At 38.7% G+C, this 12500-nt stretch overlaps 1 protein-coding gene and 1 non-coding gene across 2 annotated transcripts in view; both read right to left on the reverse strand.

Annotated features, from left to right (window-relative positions):
• LOC138039148 (proton-coupled zinc antiporter SLC30A5-like) overlaps positions 1-12500 on the reverse strand; it is a 27082-nt gene that overhangs the window by 4444 nt on the left and 10138 nt on the right. The window contains exons 5-14 of the mRNA XM_068885331.1: positions 12498-12500; positions 10706-10784; positions 10130-10206; positions 7238-7322; positions 7074-7156; positions 6133-6415; positions 4964-5154; positions 3612-3769; positions 2467-2596; positions 1714-1927 (exon numbers count right to left, since the gene is read on the reverse strand). The exon at positions 12498-12500 is cut by the window's right edge and continues 85 nt beyond it. Coding sequence (XP_068741432.1) covers positions 1714-1927; positions 2467-2596; positions 3612-3769; positions 4964-5154; positions 6133-6415; positions 7074-7156; positions 7238-7322; positions 10130-10206; positions 10706-10784; positions 12498-12500 — 1303 coding nt within the window. The remainder of the gene's footprint in view (positions 1-1713; positions 1928-2466; positions 2597-3611; positions 3770-4963; positions 5155-6132; positions 6416-7073; positions 7157-7237; positions 7323-10129; positions 10207-10705; positions 10785-12497) is intronic.
• Positions 11567-11639, reverse strand: Trnaa-ggc (transfer RNA alanine (anticodon GGC)). Its single transcript has one exon. It is a non-coding gene; the product is annotated as a tRNA-Ala (tRNA).

Consider the following 12500-nt stretch of genomic DNA (forward strand, 5'->3'; position numbering starts at 1 on the left):
GTTTTGGCTGTTATACAAAACTGGTCTAGAAACAAAATCCTGACTACACATTATGGGAGGTCGAATATTGCAAAACATTAAGAAAGATTTGAAATTGTTCGAAACAAAGTTCTCACAAGGAATCCCGGTGTCTGATTACAAAAAAGGATGAGTTTCTTTACTATTTTAAATGTTATTATAAAACATAATCTAACGCTATATAAGTTAAGTTATATTTTAATTATAATTATCAACATTAATGCAATAAACGTCTTTCATAATGGCGGTCAAATAATATTTTGTTAAAATTTAAAAAACGATCGCTGGCTAAAATGATTAAAAACTTCCAGCTTTCGACTGCCCGAACTGCAGTCTTCGACGGGTAAGATGAATGATAAGAAATCGATGAGAAAATTTACATAAAAACGTACATAGCAAAATGATGAGAATGTAGAAAATTATGAATATTTGTTAAGAAGAATGTTGTATTGTCCAGATAAAGGGCACGAATTGTTATCTGCGTTAGGTGTCACTGTGGTATGCCACGCTTCTAATGTTTTTCTCGTTCTAAAAGTGCCTTTGTCAATAACTGACGCATTTTCGAAATCAATGGCGTGGTTGTTGGACCAAGCGTGATTAGCAATTCTAGAGCGTTTGGCCGCAGTTTTGGTGTTTCTTAAATGTTCTTTTTTTTCGCGTATTAAAAGCTCTGCCGGTTTCCCCAATATAACACACCACGAACAATTTGTGGCACCTAACGCAGATAACAATTCGTGCCCTTTACCTGGACAATACAACATTCTTGTTAACAAATATTCATAATTTTCTACATTCTCATCATTTTGCTATGTACGTTTTTATTTAAATTTTCTCATCGATTTCTTATCATTCATTTTACCCGTCGAAGACTGCAGTTCGGGCAGTCGAAAGCTCGTAGTTTTTAATCATTTCAGCCAGAGATCGTTTTTTAATTTTAATCATCCTGGCTGCGGCCCTTCAATATTTTCAAATAATATATTCTTCTGTTTTAATGCTAATAAGCAGGAACCCACCTTCCTTGCCTCGCTACGACGAGCAATTTTCAAAAGAATTTTTGTTTCAAAATGAGGGCAGTAGGTCTAATTAACATAAATACAAAAGAACGTAGATGTCGTCGCCATTTGTGACAGTGGTCTATTAATGTCTCCTATTAGTGTAATCTTTAACTCATATATCATTAATTTAATAGTAATTTACGTCGTTACTACGTATTTAAGATTAATGTACTACGCATTTAAAAGGGGCATTCCATTTAAATCCCAGTTAGCAAAAAATGTAGCCTGAGCATTCAATCTAGAAATTCCCGCTTTCAAAAGGTGCAGCATTTGTCTAGGGGATTTACAATGTTGTGAGCGAGGTAGAAGCGTATAACCATATGTGAAAATTCATCGTCCCGTGCTCACGTCCTCTTCCAAAACTTTAAAAGTGACCACATTAAAACGTTGGTTACGAAATGTTCACTGCACTTGAAGTGCTTAGCTGATTCTGATACCCACTGTTTCGTGGTTGTCTCGTTCCATCGATATCCTAGTAAAGGGCGGATAACTCGTTAAGATACGTGTCGCCCCGACTGTAAAAAGGTATGAAATACACACCGAGTAACTGAAAGTAAATTGCCCACGTTCTTTTCAATCATGTGAGCGCTAATACTAGGCCGACAAATCGGAGTGCATGGCCAAGCCTTTTCAGACTTACCTTGCATATTCACACTACGATCTTGATGATGATCCTCATCAGCGTGACTTCGACCGTGTCCATGGCAATGACTATGGCCATGGTGACTGTGTCCATGTTGACTGTGACCATGGTTACCGTGACCGTGTGAGCTGCCGCCGCCGCCATGCGAGTGCGCATGTCTGAAGGCAAAAATACCCACTAAGTTCACCACAAGTCCGACGACAGACACCACCTGAAAGTTAGAGAATAATGGAAATCTGCATCAAACGGAAGAGAGGCGAGATTGTTTGAACAGTTTCCGCTGTCTTTGTGAATTGTACAACAAAAAGTTGATTTCAGCTACTTCCTGGTCTGTTAGCTGTCGTTGCCGAGCAAGTTCTCAAAGGACAGAAATGAGTTAAAAAGCAAACTGACCCTGCTGTTTGCAGTTTCCCATTGGCGACAAGCGCAAATATAAATATAGTAAGTAAACATGGTACAGTCTATTTAACAATTATTCCACGAGAGCGCGTTGGATATGAGATGATAGCCAACGAGGCGTGTAGTGCCCAGTTGGCTATAGTATAGTATAGTATAGTATAGTAGGTTCCGCATTGTCACAGGTCTTATCATTGAACCTCTGAGCTTAACTTTCCATCCTACGTAACATCATGGGGATACTTACGACTACCACCCACTAAACAAAAAAAAGAAACCACAACAACAAAAACAAAAAGGAAGGGACCAGTAGCGTTATTGGATAATTGTCTGCGGTCTCTGTGCAACACTTACCAGCAATCTCTCAGTGTTCACTGTCGGTGGGTCAAACAAACGCTGCAGGGCGGCCACAAACACGAAGAAAGCAATTACCACTAAGAATATGCCATTCACAAAACCAGATAAAATCTCCACCCGGCCATACCTATGGAAAGCAGACAATGTTAAAATCAAATAATAATATGATCCGTAATCCAATTATCCTAACAAACCACAAAAACATGCTCTCTCTCCCCCCACCCCCCTCCCCTCCCTCTCTCTCATTCAAATTGAAGGGCTGGTCGCAAAAGCGTCATTCTTCATGTACTAAAGGGTGATTCTCCCGCTCACAGCGTTTCCAAGAGGATATGTTTTATTCGCCTTTTCTTTGCTCCAAATAACTGAAATTTTCAAAAACAAATTAAGAATAAAAGGGCGCGATAACAAAAAAAATTGCTTTTCGACGGCTCCATGACGTAAGCAGATTTTGAAAACTTGTTATATGGTTAAAGTACGTAGAGTATCTCTTATGAATATGGTTAAAAAAAGAAGCGCAAAGCGACGTAACGAGAGTGTAAAATGCGCTTTTATTAGACAAAGAGTTTCCAAACTTTGCTTACGTGAATTTGATAATGATGGCATGGAGACATCGAAACGTCATTCTTTGATATCGCTCACTTTTTAATCTTAATTTCTTTGCTTTGTTTGAAAAAGAAAAGCAAAATGTTGCGGCATTGTTTTTTTCATACGAAAAAAAGAATCGACCGAGCAAAGCAACTTAAGAGGGGTAAAGTAATAAACGAGAGCGAGGCGAAACTCACGCAACGACGGAACGAATAACTGTATAATTCAAGGCCTCAGAGGGCCAGCGAATGCAAATTAGGTGGAGGCCTTTACAGAAATGATGGAAATAAGTGGTCCTGTATTCTATGATTTAGCCACGAAAATTTGCAGAAAAAGGGCTGCAATATAAATTATAATTCGAGATCTGACAAAAGAATTAAAGAGAATGCAGTCAACCAATAGACCGTATCCGTATTATCAATCCTGGACTGGAACTAGCTTGCAATGGAAATGCTGCAAATACTTTTTAATATATTCCCCCGCATTAGCCTCCATGGCAAGCTAGTTCCAGTCCAATACTGAGAATACGAATATGGTCTATCGGGGTATGCACACACCCGTACGAAAACGTCCTCGAAGCTTTCCATCTTGCCATAAGTGCTGCGCAAAGTCCAATCACAAGCGCTGTACAATCAAATAACATGTGAAAACCGTCGGATATGAGACCGAGGCTATTGGTCCACACACCGTACAAAAGCTCCACACCAGTAAACATCTGAAATGACAGGAAACATAAAAAGACTCAAATTAAAAAAGATATTCCACTTACGAATCAATACTTACACGCTTCGCCCAGATTTCTCCCAATTACGTCTGGGTTATATATGGTTGAGTATATAAGGGGTTTAATTTGTTTTCTTACGAAATCAGAAACGTTTGCTCAGCTGAGAGCGCAAGTACAGGGAAAGGTAAGTCTTTTTTTTTCCAAGGTCTATCGGGGAAAAAGAAGAGAGAACCAACAAACTCAACCCAGATGTGTAACTAAGACTGGGAATTGAACCTAGACCACATTAATGAGAGGAGAGTGCTCTCACCACTGCGCCACCCGTGCTTCCCGTGGGCTTTGGTACGGAACCTTATAATCAATAAATTATCACTAAAGGCGCTATTACATTGTGCAATTTTTCGTGGAACTTGTCTCGCAACGCCATTGAGAGACAAGTTGCATGAATCATTGTCCAATGTAACATACCTTGCAAAGGCCAAAAACGTTACGAGACCAGTTGCAGAAAGCGTTGCGGAAAGTAGAATTGAATTCTACTTTCCACAACGGTTGCAACGAAGTTTTTCGGCATTGCGCAGTGTAACATCTGTCCTGCAACTTGTGTCGCAATGATTTGCGGCACCAGCCAAATGAAATTAACAAATTGATGTCAGTTTTTCATGCATCTGTCCATAGTTAGTAGAGGTCTGTCCTGTTATTGATCATAACATTGTCAAAGTAGACTACGCAGACGCAGACTACTTTGACAATATTATGACGAAATTCACTGTCAATAACAGGACAGACTAAGGACAGACGCATGAAAACTGACATCAATTTGTTTTTTACAATAACAAAAAGGCAGACGGGTCACAATTAAGTCAAAACACGAGAAGAACGAGAGACAAAAATGCCAGAAACTTCAATATGACGCGAGCAATAAATTATAAATTTATGTGTCTGTCCGCTTATTGACAATAAAAATTAGCCAATGAGCGCGCGAGAATTTTGCAGTCATTGTAAAAATGTGCCTTTCACCTCACGTGATCATCGAAACGGGACAAGTTGCATGAAACGTTGCTCAGTGTAACACGCGCAAAACAACTTGTTTCGTAATGTGAGAACGTTTGTAGAAATGGCGTTGCAAGACAAGTACACGAAAAATTGCACAGAGTAACAGCGCCTTAAGTTTTCACAATAGCTCACCAGATTGAGACAGAGGAAATAGAAAATCTGCCTTGATTCCGACTGCTCAACAATCTGCCGTAGTAGGCTTTGCAGTGTCGTTAACACAGACTGGGGGGTTTGGAAGTTGTAAATTGGCAAACCCCCTGTGGTATAGCCAATGAGATGTCCTTTGGTCGCACGTGTTGATGGTCTTGATAGTAACCTTGTCGCTGGAAAGAAAAGAAAAACCTTTTACGTCTTTTTTTTGCTCTTCAAAATTTTATCTGTCTGCTTGTCAAGCATTACGGCTTTGTGTAGGATGCTGGAAATGCGAGCTGTAATTTTTTGGTAATAGTACTGGTACTCAGCACTGCCCCTATAAGTCTTTCCTTTTCGTGTTTAAAGGGGCATTGTCATGAGCATGCTCAAGTTTGTTTGCTCTCGAGCCCACGGAAAATTCTAGCCGTCATCATGGATTCACGCGTGAGTCACGTACATTCACCGGAGTTTCTCCTTTGTCCACCATGGCCCTCCCCAGTGGACACCATTTTGAATTTGTCGATTCAACTTGAAAAAAGTTAACCTAACACTTTTCAAGTTTTCACAAGACGCTAGCGCATGCGCTTCTCGTGACAGTTTGCCTTTAAGTCCTATGTTCTGTCCACCTAGCCATGCGTGATAGACCTGGTTTGCCACAAAGAATATAATATTATGAAACTCGACATTACTATGGAACTATATCAATAATATTATTGGAAATCAATTTTAAATTTCCTGTTGAAAAAAAGGGGCTAGAAACAATGACCATGAAATATAGACTCTTAGCTTGTACGTTTTGTTTTCCCATTTCAGACCACGTGATATTCTCAAGGGAATTTTCCTTTGTTTTTTTATGTCATGCGCACATAAGCATGTACATAAGACGACATTTGAATGAAACTGTTCCCTAGATTAACATCACGTGGACCAAAATGGGAAAACAAAACGTACAACCTAAAAAGGTCTTTTGGGTCACACACCACTCTGCCAAGTGAGCTAGAAGGACATCTGGAAGCGAATCCATTGGTTTGACTGTATCAAGATTACTTATTTTCCAGGAATTGACAATAACATATTTTTATTGGATTGAGAACTTTTCGAGTTTCAAGACTGATCAAAGTGAGAGGATAAATCTAATGGCAATATTCAGCGGGAATATGTCTACTTACAAAGTGCAAAGAAGAAAGCAGCAAATAGTGTGCCAGCAGACACCAGATGTGAATCAGATGGTTTTCCGTGATGCCATTCATGCATGGTCCAAGCCCATGGTTGATCCCATAACAATGATATAATCACAGCCGATAAAAATGATGCTATGGAGCCTATCTTTCCTGTCATGGCTGTTTCAAGTTTAGCCAAACAGAATGATTCAATGTAAAAGTCTAATATAAACACAAGAAATGTCACAATTGCAAAGGGTATTACTGTCTCCAGCCAGGAAAGGTCTGTTGTCTGTAAGAAAATGTAAAAAAAATAGCTGTCACCTCTTTTCGTAATATAGTTTGGTACTTACATCAATTAGGGACTATAAAATCTATCAATAAAGTTCTAGCAATCATGTTGGACACCTATTTATCCATTAATTTATAGCCATGGCTGTGAACATCAATGCAAGCTCCATGGGATCCAAACTAATTCAGAGGAATAATGGTATTTAGTATCACCCAACTAGTGGACTAATGCAAATGCTCCATTTCAATTGGCTACGCTATTAGAGGACTATTAGTAATAGTCCTTGAGGGGCGAAAAGCGTGACGCTTTCCTTTGTTTTATTCCCAAACAAATATATTTTCTATTTGCATTTCCTAACTTCATTATTGCCTTTTCTGTCCGACTAGTTGGGTGATACTAAAGCAATTAGACCCTTTGCCCTCAAGGGCCATGGGTCAATGGCCCATTCGGCTTCGCCTCATGGGCTATTGACCCATGGCCCTTGCGGGCTACGGGTCTAATTGTTAATTAACAGATATACTTCAACGTTATCACGTCTTCATCAGTCAAGTGTTTGATTAACCTATCGGTCATGTGATGTTAAACCACATCACTATTTCATTTCTGTATACAGGTAGCAGGTCCAGGCCAATGCTCGTTGTGTTAATTTACCACATACCTGAGTGAAATAAGATAACAAAGACAATGGGAGAAGAATCACTGAAGATATGCAGCTGGAAAGTGCAGCAAGTCGCTTCCCACCTAATGATATTTAAAATAAGAAACAGCTTGGAAGGAGCTATGCAATTTTACGTAACAGCAAAACAGTTAACACCTACTGACCTCCAACTTCAACTGCCAATGTTCTTGAGACATTTTTGTGAGCAATTTTGAGCAAAAGAACCAGCAAAAGAATAATGAGCCCACCCTTGGAAGAAAGGGAACAAAAACCACAATTTCAGTCCAGATAAAAACAGTACGAAACAAAGGACAGGAATGGAATGGAATATGCAAGAATGAGGCGGAATGACACCAGAATAAAGGGGAATGGCACTAGAATGAAACGAGATAAACAAGAATTGCACCAGAAGATACTGAAATGACACCAGAATGAAGCTGCGTAATGAGAGAAGTAAACCAGGATAACGCCATAATGGCACAGGTTAAAGCAGATTGGCATGGACTAGAATGACAAAGGAATGAAATGTCCTTTTTCAACATTCTAGATAGTGAATGTGTGAGTATGCAGATTTGGGAGACTGAAAAAAATTAGTTTAAATTATAGAGTGCAAAGTAGGGGGTAAAGCAACGAGGTCAGGAATGACTGCGACCTTCTAAGAACAGACAAAGTGGCTCAATCACTTTTTGTTAAGCGGAAAGGAAAGAAACAACATTTGTCATTTATTTATTATCAGTGAACAATATTTTTCTGGGCTTGTGACTTCTCTCTTCTAACAAGAAAACATTGAGTACGAGCGCAATCACAGTCGGATTATTATTGTCAACAACAGGGAAGAGAATGCAAAATTTTCTGGTTTGTGCTAACATTCTCTTCAAATCCTAAAATTTCCATCATGTCTTGTTGCTCTTTTGGAGACAACAAATAAATGTAGCAAAATGCATAGAGCACAGTTAACACAAGTAGTGTAAAACTCATTAATCCTATTGTTTTGTTGTTCTTCACTTCATTGTTGTGGTTTAATAGTAGGTTTGCGCACAAAGTTCTGTACTTTATTGTGATTGCTCAGTACGTATGGGTTATTGACCAAGCGTGAGGTCAAGATGACTGGATATTGGCCAAGTTCTTTTTTTGCGTGTTTATGGACCGAGACGAAGTCGAGGTCCATAAACACGCAAAAAAAGAACGAGGCCAATATCCAGTCATCTTGACCGAACAATCTTGGTCAATAAAGGATTTATTATATGACTTAAAACACCAAAAAATGATCTTTGATCTTGCGGGACCAAGCGAGAAATCCCGAGCGGGCAGTATCGCTCCATCTTGCCCGCTCGGGTAGCCAATCAGAGCGCGCGATTTGGTTCATCTTGCCCGCTCACGGAGCTAGTCATATAATAAACATAATTATTGACCTGCTAGAATGAACTGTTGAGTTTTCCGATTTTTGACTATGGCTCTCCCGTAATTGTGCAGGAAAATTGCAAAAAGAAAAGGACTCAAAAAGTGCTTGGAATTCAGAAATAAATTGCTAAAGGATTTTGAAACATTGGAGAATTTCATGCGTATGCCTATTTGTATACCAAAGAATTCACCTACGTTTTTTAGAAGTGATCACAGGTGGAAACCACCAATGTTTGTTCAAACAAAAAAATACCCGGAGTAATATAGATTTTGAAAACTGACATGATTTGCAATAAAATGCTTTACATCAATGCAACACTGACTCAGGCTCATTTCAAATGGTTCGTTTCTTTTGTGTTCAACTATTAAGTGTTCAATTCCACAAAGAACCTTGGTTTGCAAAAAACTGTTCTTGAAGACAAACTGTTCCCTTAACTTTACCAATGTACAAAGAGAGAGCTCACATCATGCTCAAAATACCTAAAAGTGCTCAACTTTTGCTCAAAAAGCAAAAAAATGCTCAAGAGTGCTCAAAATGAAAACAGCTAGTGCTTCAAAATAGAGAAAGTGTTCATTTAGGTGTCTTTTAGCCTCATTCTGCTTCAATCCCCTGTCATTCTGCATCGTTCCGTATATTCTGGCACCATTCTTGTTCAATCCGTTTCATTCTTGTGTGATTCCGCTTTATTCTGGTGTCTTTCCACCTACCACATTCTGCGTTTAGTAACCCTCACAAATAAACAACATCGGTGAAATATGTCTTTGGGAGGGTCAAACTGTTATAAGAATTTCGGTTCTACGTTGCAAAACAGCTATAGATTTCTTTACTAAAACATCATCTAAAAGATTCGCAACCGGGAAAAAGTATGTCCTTCCTTTTTCGGAAGGGATAATTTTTCAATTTTTGGCACTTCAAAAGGTCAACTGGCAGATTCGGATGAGCCAATGGTTTGATCACTGGGAAGTTCTTAGAAAGTAACGTTCAGCTAGCAATTTCTGAAATGAAGATGTCATTCCCTAAACCCTCTTCGGACACTTCAATTTTCAGCTAAAATTTACGAACAGATCAAATTCTTCTTGGTGATAAAAACATGTCTTTAGAGAGTCTTAATACATTACAAGGAGTCTAGAAATGTCTTTCAAAGGCTTTTGGCTTAATTTTCTCGTTGGGTGCCCTTGTAAGTAGAAAGCCAGGTACTTAGCTGTTTCATAGTAAAAGGTGCCGCAAGTCCTGACTATCGGACGAAGTTTTCCTGTAGTGATTTCATCAGGGCTGTTAAACGTGTGGGTTTTGGCAGTCCCATATAAGAAGGCAGGTCAGCCTGATCTTACCCAGGGGGAGTGTTGATTTGAAATTACGGGTCAGAAAGCTTTGGAAGGTTTAACGCTGAAAACGATCAGTTTCTTTTTACTTTTAAGGAATGTTCAGTCTTGTAAATACTAGTCATTTTTACTGAGCCAATATTATGGACAAATAATGGAAAGTTCAAAGATTTTTTCGATAAAATTACAAACAAGGCATTACACTATCTCCACAGTTTAATACCCTGAGTGTTAAGGTTTTAACACTGACCCCATTGTGCTAACCCCATTGTGCTGAACTCATAAACCTAAGCAAACAGTTGTTAATTATTTGGACTCATCACAAACATTACCTTGTGGTCAGGCAAACCAAGCCAAGATAATACTACATAGTAGTAGTGGATCCACTGACTGTGATGGCCACCCTCCGCTGAGAGCAAGTCAAGGGAAAACTAACTGGACAGTATTAATTTTATTAATACACTCTTAATGGAACCAAAAGGTTGAGACAGCAGAGAGCAAATTTAAGAAAAAAATGTTGTGATTTTCTTAAAGATACACTCTTAATGCATTGACCCCTGGAAGTGAGACTCCACAGATTTTACTCTGTCTAACGGCAGACAATTTTACTCATCAACTGGAGGAATCCTAGGATACCTGAGGAGTGAACGAGTTAAGATATAAAGCCTCTAAAGGTTCACACATGTCCAGAAAATAACGCACGCTCAGTCTGACACCATAATATATGCATTTCAGGACATATCTCAGGGTTCAATGGGAAAGGATATTACAAAACTTGTAAAAGTTAATTAATCACTAAGGACCTTGCAGTAATCATTAACTCTTAGACGAGAAACTGGCCAGGTCTTAGGATATCCTGTTATAGTGGTCTTTTGTTACATACTGCTCATTTGGGATGCTAAGGATACGGTGACTTAAACTGGGAGAGTCATTGTCAAAGAGCAGAAGACATAAAATTCCTAACAGGAACAGCACTGATCCTCGTACCTATAAATAAAGGATAGGAAAATGAGGTACACCTGTACATGCATCATACAATGTAAGACAAACAATGTACATTGTAGACAAAATTACAATTAGTTATTATGACATCATAATATATATTTTAATATTTTACTTTATACTTTTAAAACATGTTTCCTGGCAAGATTTTTTTGGATGACGATTTCCAAGATTTAAATGAGAGAAGGGATAAATTTAACAAAGATTTGATAAATTTTGTAAGGACTCATTTAGGCCTGTCTGTATTTTGTTGGAAGAAGATTACACAGGTTTTAATTCTCTTCAGTTTCCTTGAAGACTGTATCTCACGTAACTGGTTTGCATTGGATCTTCCCAGCAATGAAATGTCTAAAAACCCTTTTTTGAAGTTGGTGCCAATTTAGCAATAACAGACTCCAGAATGCAAACCTAAATGAGTGTGAAGGTTTAAAACCTAAAAAAGTTCATGTGTTCTTCATGTTATCAGCTACCTTTCTTATTATCAAATGTAATAATTTTGATGTTACATTACCAATAATTATATAATTTATAATAAAGAGCTTCTGTTGGACGTATGAAAAACATGGACCCCTGGTCCATGGACCACCCCTGTGGACCCAGTACATGGACCCCTTCATGGACCCAGTCCATTCCAACTACCCCTATGGACCACCCCTCATTTTGCAAAGTTTCAAGCACAAAAATCTTTAGACGAAAGAGGAAAGTGATCCTCACACTTATCTGGACAATTTAAGCAATTGTTGATTTTTATAGACACCTGAAAAATGTAGCTCCAATGGGATTTGAACCCATGACCTCTGCGATGCCAGTGCAATGCTCTACCAACTGAGCTTTGAAGCCACTCAGTTGGGAGCAGGTCCATTTGTTGGGCTCATTCTTTCGAGTGAAGGACTCTATGAATGAAATGAACTTATATCTGAAAAGCGGGTTTTAGACGAATCCCTTTGGAGCCACCAAATAGGAGGTATATGTATCTATAACAGGCAATAATGTGCTTAAATCAGTAACCCATCAGGAGCGAAAAACAGCCCCATATATTTGTGTCATCGCGTTTTCGCGGACCACAATTTATTTTTGGATTGAACTTCCCACTAATGAGACTCCTACAGAAGCATGATGACCAGTCATAAGAAACTAACTTGGTGTAAATTAGCATCACCAAACCAGATTTGTCTTTGTCTTTTTGCAGAAAAGGTAGTCTAAAAATTGATTGTGCATGGGCTCCTGGTCTGTAAAAATACCGTGACATAGGGTTACTATGGGAGTTGTCCGCCCCTAGTCATGGGTTCCTGCTTAAATTTTCCAGATACATGTAAGTGCAAGGATGACTTAGATACAATGTGGTATTTTACCATAATTTACACCAATTAAAATTCTTTTTTTCGCAACAATATCCTACTACAGAATACACCAACCTATAATACAAAACACAAGCCAACACAACTCTACAAGAGCAAGTCTGAATAGATGCAACTTAACGAGACTTGCAACAACAATGTTACACTGCATGACAACGCCACAAAACACAGTTTCTTGTGTAAATATGGGGAGTGGTCACAACTTCTCTTGAGCTGCAGGACTTGTGCTTTGAACCATTGGTCCAAGGCTAACAAATTGGTACATTTACATTTAATCAGATAGGCCAGAACAGTATACAGCACAAGACACAAATGGATGAAATAAAAGTAGTTGTTTTACCTT

The sequence above is a fragment of the Montipora capricornis genome, chromosome 2, assembly GCF_036669925.1.
Source record: "Montipora capricornis isolate CH-2021 chromosome 2, ASM3666992v2, whole genome shotgun sequence".
Taxonomy (NCBI): domain Eukaryota; kingdom Metazoa; phylum Cnidaria; class Anthozoa; order Scleractinia; family Acroporidae; genus Montipora; species Montipora capricornis.